Raw genomic sequence first — 20405 nt, 5'->3', positions numbered from 1 at the left:
GAAAACTGAGGTTTAGAGAGGTAATTAACTTGTCTGTTATCACATAGCTAGTGGCAGAGCTAGAGTTTGAATCAAAGCCAGAGCCAGGAACCCTATTCTGTTTAGATATCAACTCTGCGGAACTCCCAAAACCATAACTTTGGTCCCAGAACCTCCTCACGTTCTTCTTTCCACGCATTTGTGTTTGTGAAAACGGTGTGAGATTAGAGCCTCAAAATAGACACATGGTCAGGAATGCCCAAGACATTCAGAGTTTCGTTTGTTCCGTAGTTTAAAAATAGTTTACCAATCTCAATTGAAGTCCCAGTATTTGATGCTGACTTTCTGATCACCTTGCTGGTTGAGGCTCCTATTCTGTGGGTTTAGAAAACCTTTAAAAACACCATAGCCAGGAGATGGTGATATGCTAATTTCTAAACACGATATTATGTGGGAACTAATTGTGAATAAGAAATACTGTGGGGCTGGCCTGGTGGCGGAGTGGTTAAGTTCACACATTCCGCTTTGGCGGCCCAGAGTTCACCGGTTCGTATCATGGGTGCAGACCTACTCACCGCTCATCAAGCCATGCTGAGGCAGCGTCCCACATAGAAGAGCTACAATTCCACAACTATGATATACAACTACGTACTGGGGCTTTGGGGAGGGGAAAAAAAAGGAAGATCGGCAACAGAGGTTAGTGCAGGGCCAGTCTTCCTCAAAAAAAAGAAAGAAATATGGCAATGCTATATCAGCCGTGGGAAATTTAGTTATAAGTGAGATGTTACCTAGACATATCACTGCCTGTTTTCACTTGCTCCTAGAGTAGTGTTTTTATTTTGGTTGTTGTTCTTCATTAAGTATAGGCAAAGTTAATCATATTACACTGATTGTTGATTTTCAAAACCTATTCTGTGTTTTGAAAATTCTGTGAAGTCATCTTAGTTTTTCAAGACAGAGTAGGGCCGGCCCCGTGGCTTGGCGGTTAAGTGTGCACGCTCCGCTGCTGGCGGCCCGGGTTCGGATCCCGGGCGCACACCGCTTCTCCGGCCATGCTGGGGCTGCATCCCACGTGCAGCAACTAGAAGGATGTGCAGCTATGACATACAACTATCTATTGGGGCTTTGCGGGGGGGGGGGGGGATAAATAAATAAATAAATATTTGAAAAAAAAAAAAAGACAGAGTGAATGTCACCCCAGTCAGCATTCATTGGCGCTGTGTGTGTTTAATGATAGCGTTTATTTCGTTATTTTATTTGTGAGTGTGTGTTTCCTCTTTTCTGAACTGCTGGTTCCCTCCTTCTGCCTACCTACTCCTACCCCCAAGTGAAGAGAAGGCAGTGTACTTGCTGTGTCATTGCAGCTGGAGAAGTCCCAGAGCCCATCGGACCCACCGGATTGCCAGGGCTAAGCTGCTCGGGTATAGGTGTTTGGGCAGAGACTGAGTCTAGAGTTCTTCCTAGAACTTGGGTTTATGTTGGAACCCTCGCTCTGCTGCTTGCTGGGGAAATGGCCTTGAGCAAGATCCTGAGCCTCTCAGTTTTGTTTCCTCCTGTTTAGTGCTCTTGCCATAAGAGTGATGTGAGGAATGAGGAAACCATGAAGACCCAGTACAGTTCCAGTGCATGTGATGCTCGACGAACGTTGGTCCCCCTCCTTTCTCCTTTGTGACTCCAGAGGCTGGCGTGATTCCTGGAACATTGATTCAGAGAGTGTTGGAGGGAGAGTTAGTTCAGCGACTGAGTTTTTCCTTCTGACAATTAAGTGGATCTTTCCCTCAACCCTTACTCTCAGCGGTTAAATTCTGTCTCTTTGCCATTGTGTCTAAAATGTGCTCCCAGAAGAATATTTAGACAAATTTAGCTTCTCTAGTGCTTAAATAGCATTATTTGGAGTGACAGTAGCCAAACAAAAATAAACATTGTGCTTTTCGTTTTAATTCTAGTTTTTTAATGTATATATGTATAATATTTTGAGCTTGGTACTAGGTCACTGGTGATGGAGATATGAATGAAAATATATTGACATCTGTGAATTATGAATTATGAGAAAAAAATTTTAAAATTTTGGACAGATTTTGGCAAGGTCTTTCTCATTTATGTTAATGGTTGAAATAATTAAACCTACATGAAGAATTCTAAGATTTATTCCAAATCCCAGTTTTTTTTCTAAGTTATTTTGGCAGTTTCTTGCAAATAAACTGTATTTTGCAGAGCAACAGACTTTGAAATCTAATTGTTGTTCTTAATGGACTGCAATTATTTAATATTTAGTGTGAATGCAGTCTAACTCAGATAGACTTTTTCTACAGTTATTATAATGGCTATAATTGCAAAAGGATGCTTTGGTGTAGTAGAAACTGCCAGATGCAATGCCGTTTGATCTAAAAAGGTCACAGTAAAAGGGACATTTAAATTAAGTTATAAATTACAATTGAAGAACAATATTTTGATGTGTGAGACCAGAGATGTCAGAGCAGGGAGATGTAATTCATGGGTTCATTATAGAACAGAGGTGCGTGACAGCTGAGCCATGCCAAAAGGAAAAATTTATTTGCAACATCACGCAGACAGAAAATGGCAGCTAAGATGAGAAGCCAGAGTAGAAACTTGAAACCTTGTGGTAATACTCAGAGTTTATGCTAATAAGACTGCCCGAGATCCTGAGATGTTTAATGATTGCTGTAATATAAATGAGGTGTTCGGACATGTGCACATTTTCAATCTTATTTAAATTAAGACCTTGTCCTTGCTCTATAAAATAACATACTTTATAACCAGGCATTAAGTTGATTCCCTCACCTCTCTGTACAATATACAGATTTGCTGAAATTTCAGAATTGTTTAGACAGGCGAGTTAAACCTTGAAACAAGATTTCCATCCGTGACAGCTTTGAGGAAGGGTATAATTTAATGTTTATAGCAATCCATGAGAAGTTCAATCATGAGTTAATTAAACTGTAGGCAGTCATTAAATATTATTTATTCTTTCAAAAAGCTTGCCAGTAAGGCACTTATATATATTAAATTATAGAAAGTAATAAGCAGGGAATGATTTGTCAGGCAGAGTGAGAGTAGCAGATTTAACTTGGGCAGTTATGCAGAAATGTGTTTTTCTTGTGTCATGATCCTTCTTCCTGCTGATCACAGAGAGGTCAGAGGCTGTAACAAGACAATTGAGGATGTGTGTATAGTCACCAGCACTATACAATTTAGGCTCTATTGAACCTCTGGTGGTTTGAACAGTCTTAGGTAAGAGCCATCTACCTAAAATATTACTACCCATGATGATACCACCATATAGTTTATAGCTCTTTGACATTTCAGAGTATCTTGTTGCATTGTGTCTCATTTAATGCTTTCCATGGTTCTTTGATACCGCTGAAGGATGGTGGTGTTAGGCCTATTTGATAGACGAAAACCTCAACTCAGCTGGTTTGTGACAAAGCTGGTAACAAGACTCTGTCTCCTGCCTCGACTCCTAGCTGTATTCCCTAGGCTGCAGAAGGCATTGACTGCAGGATGGTTTATGTAGAAGGGGCTCTGAGCACCTGGAGTCGTTGAGAGCTTTGTATGCAGCTGGCTCAATATGTCCAGGTGTATATGGCACAGTGTCTTTGGTTCTGTGTGATTCACTGTAGCGGTTACATTTGTTACAGTGGAACCACACCAAGAGTTTGTTACTGAGAAGCTACTATTGTTTGTAGCACCAAAATCACCTACCAAGTCCACTTGGCTAGTTCACTCTTGACGGTTGTTGCTAGCACAGTATCTGGCCTAAGGAGTTGCTCAGTAACTCTTTATTGAATGAATAGAAGGCAAAGAGAATGTGTTGTGAGCAACCTGCCTCTGAAGCTGGGACATCCCACTGGATCTCATGGGCACCAGAAGGCCTGGTGGAGCAGGGCTGGATACCTAATAGGAGAAGAGTTCTCGTTTGCTCTTTTGTTATGAACAAACCAAAAACGAAAGAAAGAACACAAGCTGAGGGTTATGTGGAGCAAGCCCAGGGAACCAGATGAGAGACTGCTGGAAAACAGCAAAACAGGGATAGTTCCATGATGGAGTGACTCAAAAGGCTAGTGGATTGGTGAAGAATCACTATTTTGTTATCAGATTCCCCAGATGTTGACCTGTGGTTTAGGGAAAGACAAGTTTTACTAGTTTGGAAGTGCAGACTTGTAGTTCAGTGACGTGACAGCAACGGATATACAAGTACGTGCTTCCCTGATCATTGGATTAAACACACACACACCCTGTGATGATGAACTTCAAAAGAGTGGTTTCTGCTGAAGGACATCCTGCTTTGGTGGCTGACAGGGTGATGGGGATAGTGTCAGATCAAAGTGCTTCTCCCACCAGTAGCTTGTGAAGATTGGACGCTGGTTGAGTAAAGATGCTATATCTTGGTCCCTGCTTTTTGCAATGATCTTTTCCCAGTAGCTCCAAAATGGTACAGCTGTCTATACTCTACATTAAAACTGCATTTAATCCCAGATTTTACCAGCCTGGCTTGGCTGCAGAATGGACAGAAAGGTTTACTTATCTTGCTTTAATTGCTTTTCCAAAGCTACAAAGTGAAGGTATAAGATATTTGGGGTTTTTTCCTCCCTCTGTCTCTTGAAATTTCTTTGAACAGTGTTCTCTAGGGAAATGATGGAAAATCTTATTCACATTAAAGGACCTTTTATCTTAGTAATATTGCACTGAATTTACTGACTATATAGATGTATCTGTGTGGTTGTGATCAGGTGTTTAAAATTTGAAACCCACATAGTGTTTTTCACAGGATGAAATTGTTTCAGTCCTTCAGAGCTTGGTGCTTTATAGGAGGGGAATGTTTTTAATGACAATTTTTAGAGATTTAAGATAGCCATTGGTAAACTTACTAACTCTAATTTGCACGAGGAATACAGTTGAAACACTCAGGTTAACTCTTCCTCAAGCATTATATTGGCCCCAATCTGAAGAAAAGAACTCTTCATAATCGTCTAGAAAACAAACCTCTTTTAAGAAGAGTTTACTTACACATGATATATTGAGCAAAGAAGGTAGAACCCAAACTTTTAGGTCCCTAGAGTTTGGATGTGACGTTTAGATAGATGTGTCACACTTTAAACTGATTCTCACAGGTTACACCATTCTCAGCCCTACCTTTCTGAAAGTCCTTAATCTGTGTTATTCACAGCTGTGTCTGTCCCTATCACCGAAGATAGTGTCTGGCACAGCTTAACACTCAGTAAATACTTGAGGAAGGAATGAAGGATGTCCTGAGCTCCAATGATTTTCCCAAAATGTTCAAAAGATAATCTTCATTCTTGTGAAGCTATGTGGGCCATAACTTTTAGTATATTAAAAGTATATCTTTAATAAAATATGATCAAAGTATTTCTTTAGAGATGTAAAGCTCTCAGAATTTTCTCAGACAAGATTCCTGGAAAGTGGGAATAAGTGTTTGTAATGTTAAGAAGAAGGTGACTATTTAGAAAGGTTCCTTTTGGTTCCCTGGAAAGAGGGTGTGCCAGACCAGCCCCTTGACTCAGCTTTTGTGCTAGCCTTTATGAATGATTGATGGCAGCACAATAATATCCTGACTTCATTTGTTCAATAAATATTTCATCACTGTTGGTAAATAATGCCACTCCTACTTTTCAAATGTGTCTGTGTATAGGGGTGGGAGAAGTAGACACTCTAAATATTTATTGGGTTTATATCATGTAAAGGTCAGGAATAGGAATATTTTAAGAGGACAGGCAGACAGTGGATCAAACGAAAGAAGGGAATTACCCGTTATTGAGAGAACAAAGTAGTAGGAGGAATTGCAGCAGCTTCTTCAGGGGAAAGTGGGATCTAAGATGAAGATTTGTAAAGAAATTGTGAATGCTGAGAAGTATTTAGGGGAAAATGCCTCTTTCTCTAATAAGCACCTCACTAGAAATTTCACTGAGTGGCATCATGCAGGCAGTAGCCAGCCTCTAATAAAACAACCACAACAAGTTCAACAAGGTGTTCACAACATTTCTTCCAGCTATTATTTTAAAGCTCTCCTTGGTTCACCAAAAGGCAGGAATGTCATAGGAATTAATGACGTTTGATTTAACTTCATTCACTCGGCAATTCACTTTTGGAACGGGCCATGTGTTCTTATGAGTAATTTCCTATTATCAGCCATATAAGATTTAAAATTTTTAATTTTTTATGTATACTATACCAGAGTTTTAATCAGATTTTATAAATGATTAACATGAGTAATTATATGAGATGCAAGTGGTTTTTGTTTATAATTTAACAATTTTTTTTATATCTCTGCAAAGGCTACTCTCTAATCTAGAAAATTGATGAAAATTGAGTAGAAACTGCTTCTTTTATTTTTTTTCTCTTTACTTTTAGAAATAAATAGCCCACACTTATTTAGCATACTTACTTAGCATACTTAGAATAGGTACAGTTCTAAGCAATTTACAGTATTTTCTAATGTTATCCTCACAATAGCCCTAAGAGGTGGATATTATTATACTCATTTTTAAAGATGACAAAATTGAGACCCAAAAAGGTTAAGTAACTTGCCCAAGATCACACACCTACTAAGTAATAGAGCTAGAATTGGAATCCAGATAGTCTGGCTCCAAAGTCTGTAGTTTTTCATCCCTCTCCTTGTAATTACGCCATATACTACAATTATCTCTTATAAAATGTTGTTAATTTACCATGAGCTTTTTATTAAGAATTTATGATTTGATCAACTTGAATTGATTTCAGATTATCACTAAAATGTGTGCTTTTAAAAAAATAGGCATGGAACTTTTCCTTTTGTTTAATTCCGATCCACGTTGTTAAGCTCTCATTATAGACTCTCACTGTGTTATAGAACTTGGCAAATATCTATGTGTTCTGGATATTAGGCAAAGTATGAAAATCTAATTTTATTATTATCTTTTTATATTTCTGAAAGAAGGCTAGATTGGACAGTTTTCAAACATTTGCAAATTATAGTATTTTATTTTAGCATTTAGTATATTTATTTAGTATAGTATTTATAGTATACTATTTTATTTTTAAAATAGTCTAATGATGAATGTCATAAAAATAAATAAGTTAATACCTCCCCCCAACAGACTGTGCCACCACCAAAGCAGGATTCAACATTGATTGTTGTTGTAGGTGTTTTGTTTTAAAGTAGTTGACTTATTGTTATAATTTAAATATAGCCTGGACTTCCTTCGACAGTCTGGATTTAAAATAAATTGGGGGGGCCGGCCCCGTGGCTTAGCGGTTAAGTGCACGCGCTCCGCTACTGGCGTCCCGGGTTCGGATCCCGGGCGCGCACCGACGCACCGCTTGTCCGGCCATGCTGAGGCCGTGTCCCACATGCAGCAACTGGCAGGATGTGCAACTATGACATACAACTATCTACTGGGGCTTTGGGGAAAAAAAGGAGGAGGATTGGCAATAGATGTTAGCTCAGGGCCAGTCTTCCTCAGGAAAAAAAAGAGGAGGATTGGCATGGATGTTAGCTCAGGGCTGATCCTCCTCACACACACAAAAAAACATAAATAAATTGGGGTCCTTTAAACTGTGAGAATACTCAGAAAATTTTAATTTGCAGTACTTTCTGTTTTGCTGAATGAGCAATGAAAATGGATATTTGTGATATCCCTTCCAATAGCAGTTGAATAGTTAAAAGAGAGACTTGCTGTGTATGTTTCAAATATTTATTTCATTCAACATGTTTATCACAGGCTTACTCTATGCTCACCCTTGGGGCAGTTGCTAGGAAGGCAGTCTGTACGTCTTTCTTAGGAGTCTTCTATTCAACAGAAGAAGCACAGGGCTCTCTTCTCTTGTGATTCCATAGCTCTTTGCCTACACCTAGGTGAAAGTAATTACTACAGCCTACTTGATCTTGTCATCTTGTATGTATTGTATCCCCACGAGTTTGTGAGTTTCCTGGAAATAAAGACTGACTTACTAAGATCTGTACCTTATTTGTACTGTTGTTGTTGTTAGTGCCGTCGAGTCGATTCCAGCTCCTCGCGACCCTGTGTTCAGCAGAGCGGGACCCTGCCTGGTCTTTCTGCGCCATCCTCTAGTCTTCCCTCACTCTATCAGACAATGCTCCGCTGCTGTCATAGCGTTTTCATGGCTAGTTTTTTCAGAAGTGGGTGGCCAGGTCCTTCTTCCTAGTCTTTCTTAGTCTGGAAGCTCCACTAAAACCTGTCCACCATGGGTGACCCTGCTGGTATTTGAAATACCAGCGGCACAGCTTTCAGCATCACAGCAGCACGCAGCCACCACAGTATGACAACTGACAGACAGGTGGTGTGGTTCCCTGACTGGGAAACAAACCCAGGCCGCAGCAGTAAGAGCACCAGGTCTTAACCACTAGACCACCCGGGCTGGCTTATTTGTACTGAGTGTTCAGCAAATGCTGGCGAATTGTTCAAATAAGGAATTGAAGCACCGGTGAGAAGATCAGAATGTCTGCTCCGTGAGGGCAGGGATCCTCTGCCTATTGTGTTCACTGCTGTATCTCCAGGGTCTCGTATGTTGCCTGGAAAGTAAGAGGCTCCATCAGCATAGACTGAATGAATCTGAATAAACTGGAATTTAGATTTGGGTCGAGTCTACCTAGGGACAGTAGTTTAAGGCATTTATTTATTAATTTAACAAGTATTTCTGTTGTGTCACCTTATGCTACAGACTGTGTTAGGTACTGGAGATACAAGTCTTAGCGAAAACAGATTGTTGTGTCAGAGAAATAGATCTGTAAATGAAAGGCAGATTTCCAGTGAGAATTTTAGAGGGATAGCCACAGTGTGGGGAGGTTGAGCAAGAGGATCTTTCTACCTGCTATTTCTCTCCCTTGTCTGCAAGTTGAGATTCAGGAGCGAGGAGTGGATGAGGTCACAGAAGCCAAGGTAGGAGTATCTTCAAGATAGGGAGGGGTAAGTGGTGCCAGGCACTGCCCAGGGTTAAAAGGATATGGAGTGAGAAAAGTTCATTAGCTTTGACAAGAGAGAAGTTTGATCCTAAAAGGAATGTGTAGATAAACCAGCATCTTTATTCATATGTCCTCAAAAGTTAGTATACTGTTACAGAATTAATTTCTTTAAAAAGCTCTTATATTTTACCTACTGGAAATATTTCTTAGTGAAATTACTACGGTTGAAAGACTTAAGAAATGCTTAAGGAAAAGATCATAATCTAGCATGTCTTCAGGCCACTTTGGGGCCAGTGAGACAAGAGTGGGGGTCCCGTTGGCTGGGTTTGAGTCTTGACTCCACTACCTGCTGGCTTAGTGTGGTGAGCACCTTTACTTGACCTTTCTATGCCTCTGTTTCCTCATTCGTAAAATGAGGTGACAGTAGTTCCTACCCCATAAGATTAAATAAGAGAATACCTTCCTCATAGGATTAAGGAAGATAATGAGTGCATGGAATGTGCTTAACACTGTTCCAGGCCAGATATTCAATAAATGTTTGTTATTGTTCTTCTTATTCTTAATCCTATTTCTATTATTGCTAAAACGTTCTCTACCTTACCTGTCTCCCTCTCCCAGAGTAGCTGGAACTGGAGATGTGGTTAGATGAGAGCAAATTATCATGCTCACTAAAATGATTGTGAGTCTATATTCCCATTTCATGATTCTTCTATTAGAGAGCGTAAATGCAGGGCTTCCCTTTTATTGATTTGCTTCCAGTTCTTTTATTTGGTGTAATTAACTAACTAAAATTATTGCTGTTGTTTTAGCTACATGAAAGCAGTTATGATGCTGGCAAAGCCCTGCAGCGCCTGGTGAAGAAGCCTGTGCCCAAGCTGATCGAAAAGTGCTGGACCGAGGATGAAGTGGTGAGCTCGTACGGGAGTTTGCCTTGTGGTCTGGGTCATCGAGGTGTTTGCTTCTCACTGTGTGACTTCCCTGCTACTTGGGGGAAAAGAGGCTCATTCCAAAGATTCCATCATGTACATACTGTCCATGGCATCCATCAGTCAAGGGAAGGAGCCTTTAAGCCTTATAATTGTACAGAAAGACTTGATTTTAGTAAGCTTAGGTTTCATAGACAATGGGAAAGATTTTCCCAGGTTTCATGGAAAGAGAGAAGAAATTGATAGTTACTCTTAAAAAAAGTTAGTTTTGGTTGGTTGGTTTGTTTTTGGTGCAAGCTAACTTTTGATACCTCCCTGTTTTAAGACAAGCATATTAAAACCATTTGATATGTAACCTAGAAAGGGGCTGGTGACCTGTTTTTATTTTGAGGGCTAGCAGGATCCCTAACCTGCAGAAGGACATTAATCAAAAGCAGGAAGCATAGACTTGATTAAATACAGATCTTACATACATATTCATTCTATCGTTATGGCCCATTCATCATTATGTGGGGAGATAGAAACGAACCCACAAATACAGATTTGCAAACCTATGGATTCCTATCCCAGCAGACAGACTTTCATGATGTTGTATCCCCATCTTGTGACTTTTGAAAGGTATTGCTATAAAAGACTTACAGATTTCTTGTGCCTTTGCAAATACAGTCTTCAAAATGAGTGTTACCGCTTGACGTTTGCCCTTTAGGTTGAATGAAATTAAGATGAAGGCTGGCACTAATACACATATTGATTGTAAGTTCCTCGCCTGTGTTTTAAAATATGCTAAGAAAGAGTGTTTAGAAATTTTATGTGCGTTCCCGACCCTGCTCTTTTGTTTCTTCAGTGATATTTGAGTGTTTATTATGTGCCGGCTGCTGTGCTAGGAGCCGTATCAGGAAGAACAGAAGGTCCCTCCTCACAAGGCTTATGTTTTAAGAGGGGAGGCCACCAGTAAATCACTGTCTGTCAAGTGGTGGTACACGTGCTGAGGAAAATAGAGCAGAGGAATGGGACAGGAATAACCTGCACAGGGATGCTGTGCTGCCTGTGTAAGAGGGCTCAGGAGAGTGCTGGGAAGTACCATTTGAGCAGAGACCTTAGTGAAGTGAGGAGATGAGTCTTTTGGATATCAGAGGGAAGAGAATTCTGGGCCCTAAGGTGAAAGCAGGCCTGGCATGTTCACAAAATAGGCAGGAATGTGGGGGCAGGGGGAGTGGTAGGAGAGGTGGATGCTGGGGGAGGGGATGCTGCAGGGGGCAGATCAGGTGTGGCCTGTGGACCCCTGGTCAGCACCTTGCTGTTTGCTCTGCATGAGCTGATTCTGAGCAGAAGAGTGACTCTGCCGGTGGGGCGTACTCTGGCTGCTGAGTCGAGAGTTGGGGGCTATTGTGCGAGTCCAGGCCCAGACTGGTGATTGAGTAGCGTGGCAGCAGTGGTGGTGAGAAGTGGTGAGATCCTGGATATATATTGAAGGTGGAGCCAAGAGAATTTGTTTATGGAATGGCTATGGGTGAAGGCAGACAGGGATTGAGAGGAATGAGGAAAAAACTAGGAGGCACAGGGATGGACGAAAATGGCCCTCAAAGGTTTGGTAATAGAGTGCTTCTTGAATAATCCCTTAAGACTCTCAGTTTGATTATCAGACTTATGATGAGGTTGGTGTTGCTGTTTTGAAATTAAAATTTTAAAAACCTTACATGATTAGTAAAGAAATGGAAACATCTTAAATAAACATTTGTTATTGTTCTAGACAATGGCCAAAGTAAAAATGTTAAATTCAGTTGTTTTGAAAAGTCATATTGATGTTGTTTTTTACCGTAGACCTATTTATGTGAGAAAGAGACAAGAGATTTGATTGATAAAAATTTTAAATTCTACGAAAAGCGTTTGTGGAAGAAAGACATATGGGGATGAGAAGGATGGTACTTATGTGTAAAATGAAATCAATCTACTGGTCCTTGACAGCACAGATGTACCATGACAGTTACTTCTCATTCTTATTCTCCTTCAGTTCTTGAGCTTCTGTCGGCCTCCTTTTCCTTTTGGTCTCTCCTCTCCTTCCGCCTTCCTGTTCCTCCCGCGTTGTCCCTCCTTTCACACTCATGCTTCCTCAGTTCCTCACTAGCCATGACTCTCTCCCCTCTCCCTTTATTTCTCCCTTGACCTTCCAGTCCCTCTGGAATTTTAAAATTCCAGCTTAAAAGAAAGCTCTTCCTGCTTAAAAGAAAGCTGGCTTCCTTTTCTTGCAGCTCTTGCTTGTATGGGGCACAACGTGGCCTGTGTCTCCACTGCTGCTATGTGGGGACCCTTAGCAGACAGTAGGATGAAAGGGAGAGTCTTAGGTTGGAAAAAGCCTGGCTTTATTTTGAACGAGGAAGCCTGACTCCACAGTGCTGCACACTGAGTGCAGGAGAATGATCCTCACCTGCACAAGTCCTGGTCGGTGTGGGCTCGTTTTCGTCGTGTTTGCTTCTTGTTTAGTCTAAGTTTTGAGGAATATTTTGGCAGTCATCCAGCACTTGCAGAGCCGAGGGATCCGCCGGTTCCCTGTTTATAGGAGGGTAAGCTTCACTTTCTAAAACCCCAGAAGTGAATGAGAGAGAGGGATTAAATAATTGATAGGTGAAGGGAGCTTCTGATGAATGTATCCAAATCAAATCTTTGAATAGTTTTATGTGGCAGCGAGGCACATGAACCCACAAGACTCTTGAGCCTAGCCTGGTTTGGGCTGTGTGTCTGTGCCCCCTGCTTCTTTGAATTTCTCCCCCAGGACTCACAGGAATAAGCAAAACAAGTGTGTCCCAACTAAAATAAGTACATCGGCCTACCTCTGTTTTTTTCCCCTCTCAGTTTTCTATTTACTTGGACATTCTAGTTATTTTTAAACTTCATTGCCTCCAGTATGTCAGTTTATCTAACTACCCAATGTCTGATCTAACTACAGCAATGTCAATGAAGTTGTTTTCCTTTGCATTTATATGAGTTGAACACCGTGTGTGAGAGGGTTGGTAGAATGAGCGTCTGACAGTGTGAATCCCTGGCTGTGCTGTGAACAGGCAGCTCGTGGACCTCCTGGCTCTTGCAGGTCCAGTGCTCCCTGAACAGACTAATCTCTCTTGCGAGTGCAAATCCTAACCCTTCATTCTTCAAGGCTTAGCTCAGTTCTCCGGCCCATCCCACAGTGCTCGCTCCCTCTTCTGAACTGCACCTCCTGTTTGCATCATTTATTGGCAGTTAATCCTTTGCTTCCTCATGCTAGCTTTTGCACCATGGTCACCAGCTCTTTGTTCCTCACAGTCTTTATTTCTGAGTTGATTGCCCTCCTAGTTTGTAAACTTATTAAGAGTGAGGACTTATTAATGGTGACAGTAATGCCTGGTAGAGAATAATGTCTCTACCTATGAGGGGCTTGAGGAATATTGACAACTCTTAATTCAAGATTATTGTTTTTAAAGATTCTTCACTATAGAGTCATGCACCACATAACAACCTTTCAGTCAATGACAGACTGTATATATAACCTTGGTCCATAAGATTAGTACCATATAGCCTAGGTGTGTAGTAGGCTATACCACCTAGGTTTGTGTAAGTACAGTCTATGATGTTCACATAACGACAAAATCTCCTAAGGATGCAATTCTCAGTGTGTATCCCTGTCGTTAAGCAATGTATGACTGTAATTAAGATCGTCCTTAATCCAGCATTTTAAAACTTAAAATAGTTAGTAATTATCCATCAGCATCAAAGAGAAAAACTTATATGCATCCAAAGCTGACCTTAAAAGTTTTGCTTTTAGAAAAAGCTCCCAAATTATTATTGATAATAATAATATCACCCAACTTCTTCTTCCTAGGTCATGGAATCACTAGTTCTTGAGATCTTAGGCCTCAAAATTACATGATAGAGGGCCTTTCATTTCACACTTTCTCTCAGTAATTCCTTTGGCAGTTTGTGTACGTATGGATATGGTATTTCTTATTGAAGTTGCTTTCGGACTGAGATAATTTAAATCTTGTTGAACTGCAGCCAGATTTGTGCCAGTTTCTGTCAAATTCTGGGCCAGATAGTGACACATGAACTCTGCTTTAGTGGAGTGACTGTGAGAAACACCTTTGTAGCTAGCTCATGGCAAAGCCTTTCAGGCTAAATAAATCAAGTCAGATCAGGGAAGCACTTTTGAAGAAGTGCTGGGTCAGTGCGTGAAGCTTATTAAATGCCAAGGTATGGCCAGGAGGGAGCCAAAGTAAACGGCTGGCTGCTGCACTTGAGAACCACAGTGGTGGTTAACCAGTTTCACCTCGGTCACGCTAAAAATATCGTTCCTTTTCAGGAAGCCATCCAAATTAGTAGAACTTATGAAGAGAAAGAGGAGGAAATACAGATCAGAACTTTAAAAAAAAACTGAAACCCTAGATTATTAGGTTTTTAATTAAACATGATGAACACATTTAAATGTAACACAAAGGCCCCAGGCTGAACTACACCTAATCGAAACAGATTGTCACCCTTCCATGCTCGCATAGTTATTAATTCTGTTTATTTATGCATGCGAGCGGAAGGTAGCACTTGCTGCTGTTGTGTTGTTGCTTATTGCACTGGGATTCCATTGCTGCTTGATGCTGTGCTCTTAATTAGCATTCAGCTGTTGATTATGGAAATACTGGGGATGTTAATTGAATTCTCTTTTAAAATTCAGGGCCTGCATTTTCTTTGTGGAGTTTGGCCTGACTTGCAAGGTTTAAGATTGGGTGCTCCACTGAGCTATGCATTTCACCCTTTGCTTCCCATCTGATTGCCCATGTTTGTTTTAGAAATTATTTTCATGTTGAATTACCTTTCAGCAAAAGTCCAGGTGTTGCATGAGGTAAAGGTTTTGTTGCTTACGATATTCCTGCAGAGTGTTTCCATTTCATCTCGGGTAACTGTAACTTTTATCTTGAAATATGCTTTCTCTTAAATATTTTATACCAGTTTTGATATAATACATTGAGGTGAATAACCTGGATACAAATAACCTCTGAAATTTTTATCCAAAAATAGTTAATCTGTGGTGGTGATAAACCTTAACTGGCCATGTACATGGATTTACAAATTCATAAATTTTAAAACATCTAAACCTTCCTTCAATTTAAAACTCAGTTTATCATGAATATAAATGAAAATCCTTCTTTCAAAATTGACATGACACAGCGAACTAATTTTCTGAATGTTTGTAATCCAGTGAACCCGTGTGGCTGGTCAATGCATTACTTACACGGAATGAACACTGGTATTCGCTGGTGTCTTTCCCCAGCAGCATCTTCACATGCCTTTGTTATGCCCTTTTTGGAATGTCTGCTTGAGAAAACACATCATTCACTCTTTTCAAGCCAGGCATCTGGATGTGTCACAAGACAGAGCTGCTTAGTGGGGCAAAAATATAATGAATATTATTTACTGTTTGTGTGGCAGCTGTAGAAAATGGCATTCACAGCAGAACCACAGTCAAGGTCCTGTAGCAGCAGGAGGTTGTGGAGGTGAAAGGGGAGAGGGGGATAATGACAAGGGGCAAGAGAGCCTCCCACAGCCTGCAGTATCATCACATGGGTTTATGATCTCCATAATCTTGGTGTTTAGTTTTAAATTTTATATCTTCAATACAGGGAAAGGCTTAAGTATATGATACTCATTTTAGGAATGGTAAAATTTTGGGAGCTGTTGAGCATTTTGTATAGTCATTCAAAAAATGTTGATGATGGGAGGATCCTGTAGGTCATCTAATGAATCCATTCATTTTCTTCTTCTTTTGTAAACTTTATGCGACTTTACCCTATTGTTAGAACATCATTATTAAAACATTAAAGGGAACTTGAAACCTCACCACCATCTCATGGTTTCCTGCTCTTCTCAGGTCTTGGTTCATGTACATACGTCATTTTCTGTAATTATAAACTTATGTAAATCGAATCATAACATTGAAATTCTTACTTTCTAAAGAAATCTTAATCTGAAAATTTTTACGGTTCACTGGAAAACTTTGCTATTAACTCGAAATATAGACGTGCTGTATTTAGTGCAACACATATTAAGTACTTAGTAAATTTTAAATTGAATTGAAGTAGATTTTTCTCTCTACTGATTACCCTTCCTCTAATTTTAAGCTAAATTGGTACTGTTTCTTATGAACAACTTAATTCTTAGACATGAGAGTAGGAAAAATAAGAGAACTATAAATGTTGTCATATTATTTACACATAAGTAATACACATATTACTCATGTTATGTGTTTGTATTATGGTCCATGGTAAAAATCAGTCCTTACTATTAAAAAAGGAAAATGTAGATTCAGGTAAAATTTGCCTAATGTTTCAAATATTAGTGAAATTGAACTATTTTTCCTATGATTGACTTCTATCTGCCTTTGAATCAAACCCTTGTTTAAAGAAGTCGATAGTGTGGGTAGAGTGCAGTTTATTTTCAAGTCCTTTTGGAAATGAGACAGTGAATTAAAAATCAATTATGTGTGCAGAAAAGTTGATGTAAGACAATCAATTTTGTCAATTAGTTTTCAGAAAGATTCTACTGTGTAACAAGCTGTAAAGAGAAATGCATTTTAAAATTCTTTGGTAAATGAGATACACCAAGCATTAGAAGAGGAGAGAGACTTCAAATATTTATTTCAGTATTTCATGTCAGTAGAAGTTGCCTCTGGGTTAAATCTACAAATTCAGCTGTGACCTTGGCTTTCATGTACGTGGCTTTATTGCTTTCTAGGCTTCCTCTTTTTTTTTTTTTTTTTGAGGAAGATCAGCCCTGAGCTACCATCCGTGCTAATCCTCCTCTTTTTGCTGAGGAAGACCAGCTCTGAGCTAACATCCATTGCCTAATCCTCCTTCTTTTTTTCCCCCAAAGCCCCCCAGTTGATAGTTGTACGTCATAGTTGCACATCCTTCTAGTTGCTGTATGTGGGACAGGGCCTCAGCATGGCTGGAGAAGCGGTGCGTCGGTGCACGCCCGGGATCCGAACCCCGGGCCGCCAGTAGCGGAGCCGGCGCACGTAACCGCCAGTAGGCTTCCTCTTTATACTGTGGTCAAAGTTAGTTTGCCTGTTTTTCTCTTACTTTTTAAACAAGGTCATACTTTTTCTCATTTTCTTTAACCAGTGTGTTTTTTAAGTTCCTTATCCCCAGTCCTAATTTTGGGTATTTTTTTTAAAAACCAACAATAAATTGTGCTCTTCTTTGGGGCTGCATGTGTATGTGCGTGTTTGTGCATGTGTTATGTGTTCAGGCCTTGGGGCAATGTATAACAGAGACCTGGGAAGTAACCCCACATTGAATACAAGCGTACCCTAAATTACTCCATGCTGCTCAGGATAATCTTTTAAAATCAAAGAGTAATTTTTATGGGACATTTTTCATTTGTGCCTGAAGGGGGGGAGCGTTGTGGAGAATTTTCAGCTTGAAAGATTAATAAATGCTAGGGCAGTGGGTTGTTGAAACCATGTTTTCCATCTTATTTTCAAGGGCGTGTAAAAAAAAATGGAGCTAGCGTACACTTTTAGCCATTCTCTATCATGTTTCCCTGTTCATTTAAAAAATGAGAACAAGACACAAGGGGACTTGAGAGATTGCATTTGTTCTCCTCTAGACAAAGTGGTTATTTTATAAATGAAGAGGATGGAAAACCCTTTCCTTCTGCAGTTTCTTAGCAACAGAACTAGGGTCAGTTTTAATGGATATGCATGGAACACTCTATGTGTAGTGACATGGGAGGCTTACATTTTCACATGTGAAAAATATTATATTAGCCTGGTAACTGGAATTCAGGGTTGGAGGAAGGAAAAAGGAAGTTAAAAAAATGGAAACCCTGCAATGAGAGGAAGTAACTCATTTAAAGCTATCTCCTATCTCCTGGCGTACTTGTCTCCAATCTAAAGTCTCTTTTTAGGCAGAGGTAATGATGGCCTGAGTAGCCCCCTAATTCCTACCTTCACTAGAGTGCCAGCCTGTTTTTTTATATTTCCCGGTAGTGTTTTGTTATTCTTCCCCCAGCACCTTGCTTGCTGTTAAATGACACTTATGACTGATGTTTCAGCACTTGCTTTAAGACATTTTTCCAAAGTACCATTATATGGGTGAATTCCAGTGCACTTTCCACATATTTAAAGCAAAGTACTGAGGTGTTAGGAAGCAGAATATGTTTGGTGGTCATAAAGGAGAAAGATAGTCTCTGCAATTGGCCTGACCAACTTAGCATTCAGGCCCAGGACTGTCTCTCCAGCTCTGCATTTCTTGCATTTGGCAGGCGGCAAGCTGGCCTGTTCTCCGTTATTGTCGACCACATGAACATGAAGATAGGATGACCCCTTTATGTTGTTGACTAGGCTACTTACTCAGTTCTGATTTTAGATTACTGGTTGAAATTCATTCATTCATTCCACAAATATTTGTAGAGCATTAACACTCTGCCAGGCACCATTTTATGTGCTGGTGGTACAGCAGTGAACAAAACAGACAGAATTCCCTGTCCTCATGAAGCTGCCATTCCAGTGGGGAAGGTAGATTAAAACAAGATCATGAAGTGACATACCCAGTATGTTAGCTAAGTGCTAATGAGACTGGGGGTCTGCCCTGCTGAGTTGTGATGGCATGTTCATATGGGTGCTTCCATACTATACTAGGAAGTCTTGAGGTCAGGGACTACAGTTTAATTCTTCTTGTATCCCCAGAACCTGGCCCAGGTCCTGGAGCAGGGTTGATTATCAGAAAATAGTATTTCGCTGGGCAGAATAAAAGAGAAACCTAGTAGAGGCTCTTTTCTCCCCCAGATCCTCAACTCACTTAAGTGGAGTTGGCCCATTTGACTGAGCTCCTACACTGCTGCAGTCGAGAGGGGCTTCTCCTTCGACCTGCACAGGGCCAGTGCACGTGCTAACTCCAGCAGAATTAACTGGACACTTCCCTGTTCTTCTCAGTAGCGTCCCTTGGAAGGAACAACCAACAACCCCTTCCAGTTGTCTCTGGTTTTATTTTTTAGACTACAATAAAAAAAAAGCTCATTCTTTGCCAGCATCGCTTAATAGTTGTTGATATGTGTGGTTGAGGTGTTCTGGTATGAGAGAGAGAGAGAGAGGAAGAGGGAGAGGGAGAGGGAGAGGAGGGAGAGGGAGACAGAGAGAGGGAGAGGGAGAGGAGGGAGAGGAAGGGGGGAGAGGGAGAGGAAGGGGGAGGGGGAGGGAGGAGGGGGGGAGGGGGTAGGGAGGGAGAGAGGGGGAGGGAGAGAGGGAGAGAGAACAAGAACGGAGGCTCTGATGATAGCCCAGTGTTAATCTGGCTCCTCTGACTAACCCATCTTACCATGCAACCCATCTTACCATGCAACCCATCAATCACTCTGTTGAAAGCAGAATGGCCTGTTTGCTAATCTCTTTCTTAAGACTGTTTGGTTGTGTTGGGCAGTCTTTTTTGTGACTTTGATATGTGGGTAATATACTTTTCCTCTCAGGGTTCCTCCACGCCTCGGATGTGCTCCCTGTATTGGGTCACTTTTGGAATGTATTCTTCTCTTGCAAAGGGCTAGACCCCGGAAGTTAATCTCAGCAATAGGAAGCAGAAGAACTTCCAGATAAGTACACCAAAGAACCAGTAAGGAGGGGCAAGGAAAGTTGCAGGTAAAAAAGAACCAAAAAATAAGAGAACGGAGCAGAATGATTGAAGTTGTACCATATTGCCTGAGGGCTAAAAAACCTATCAACACCATATTTAATATTTAAAGTATGTGTCTAGAGCTTATTTTTTGGTTTTTTTTTTTAAGAGTATACTCTGATATTCTGGGTCATTCTATTAAATGTTCACAAATGATGACCCCAAGAATCCTGGGAAGATTTCTATTCTGAAAGTAGGAGAACGCCCCGGGGCCTGCTGAGTAACTGCAGCTTTGTTGCCATCGCCCAGTGTCCTGCATGGCTCTGCCATCTGAGAGTATGGAGTACGCGACTGAAATTCAGGGCACTTGAGCCCTAGGAGAAGGAACAAAGATAAGTCATGTTCTTCTCTTTCCCATCTGGAAGGCTCATTGTTGGGGTGGGGTGGGGTGAGGTGGGGCACAAGCAAGAGGCCTGGTGGTTTGTCAAGACGTTGCTGCCCTGGGAGTCAGAAGGCTGGATGACAGTCCTCAGGCCGGCAGCCACCTTTGGGACTTGAAGGGAGTTGGATCTCCCTTTGGGTCTTAGTTTTCTAGTCTAAGAAATGATAAGAAAAGGAGAAGGAAGGGGGAAAGGATGAACTTGGCAATGGCTGGAAGGTGTGTTTGACAGGAAATCTGGATCTGACACCAGTCTTGGTCTGCTGCCCACTCCTACCCTTTTACTTCCCAGGTGAAAAATTGGGCAGATGTTTTATCTGAAGCTAATGGAATCATCTCTGTTTAGGAAATTTGAAAACATGTATGCCTGCACACTCACGTGTCCTTTTAGTACTAAGAGTTCTTGCTTTTCCCTTGCAGCTGATTTGTAAGTTTTGATTGTAAATTTATTTGGTTAATCTTTCCCATCAGCAGTAATAGAACAAAACCTTCTA

At 40.7% G+C, this 20405-nt stretch overlaps 1 protein-coding gene across 7 annotated transcripts in view; it reads left to right on the top strand.

The window, feature by feature from the left end:
• Positions 1–20405, top strand: part of RERE (arginine-glutamic acid dipeptide repeats) — a 409123-nt gene that overhangs the window by 301027 nt on the left and 87691 nt on the right. For all 7 annotated transcript variants that reach the window (XM_058552817.1, XM_058552816.1, XM_058552812.1 and 4 more), the window contains one exon: positions 9730–9828. In XM_058552817.1, coding sequence (XP_058408800.1) covers positions 9730–9828 — 99 coding nt within the window. The remainder of the gene's footprint in view (positions 1–9729; positions 9829–20405) is intronic.

This window comes from Diceros bicornis, chromosome 13, assembly GCF_020826845.1.
Source record: "Diceros bicornis minor isolate mBicDic1 chromosome 13, mDicBic1.mat.cur, whole genome shotgun sequence".
NCBI lineage: Eukaryota > Metazoa > Chordata > Mammalia > Perissodactyla > Rhinocerotidae > Diceros > Diceros bicornis.
The sequence above is the reverse complement of the archived record's forward strand: the minus strand, read 5'-3'. Positions and strand labels throughout refer to the sequence as shown.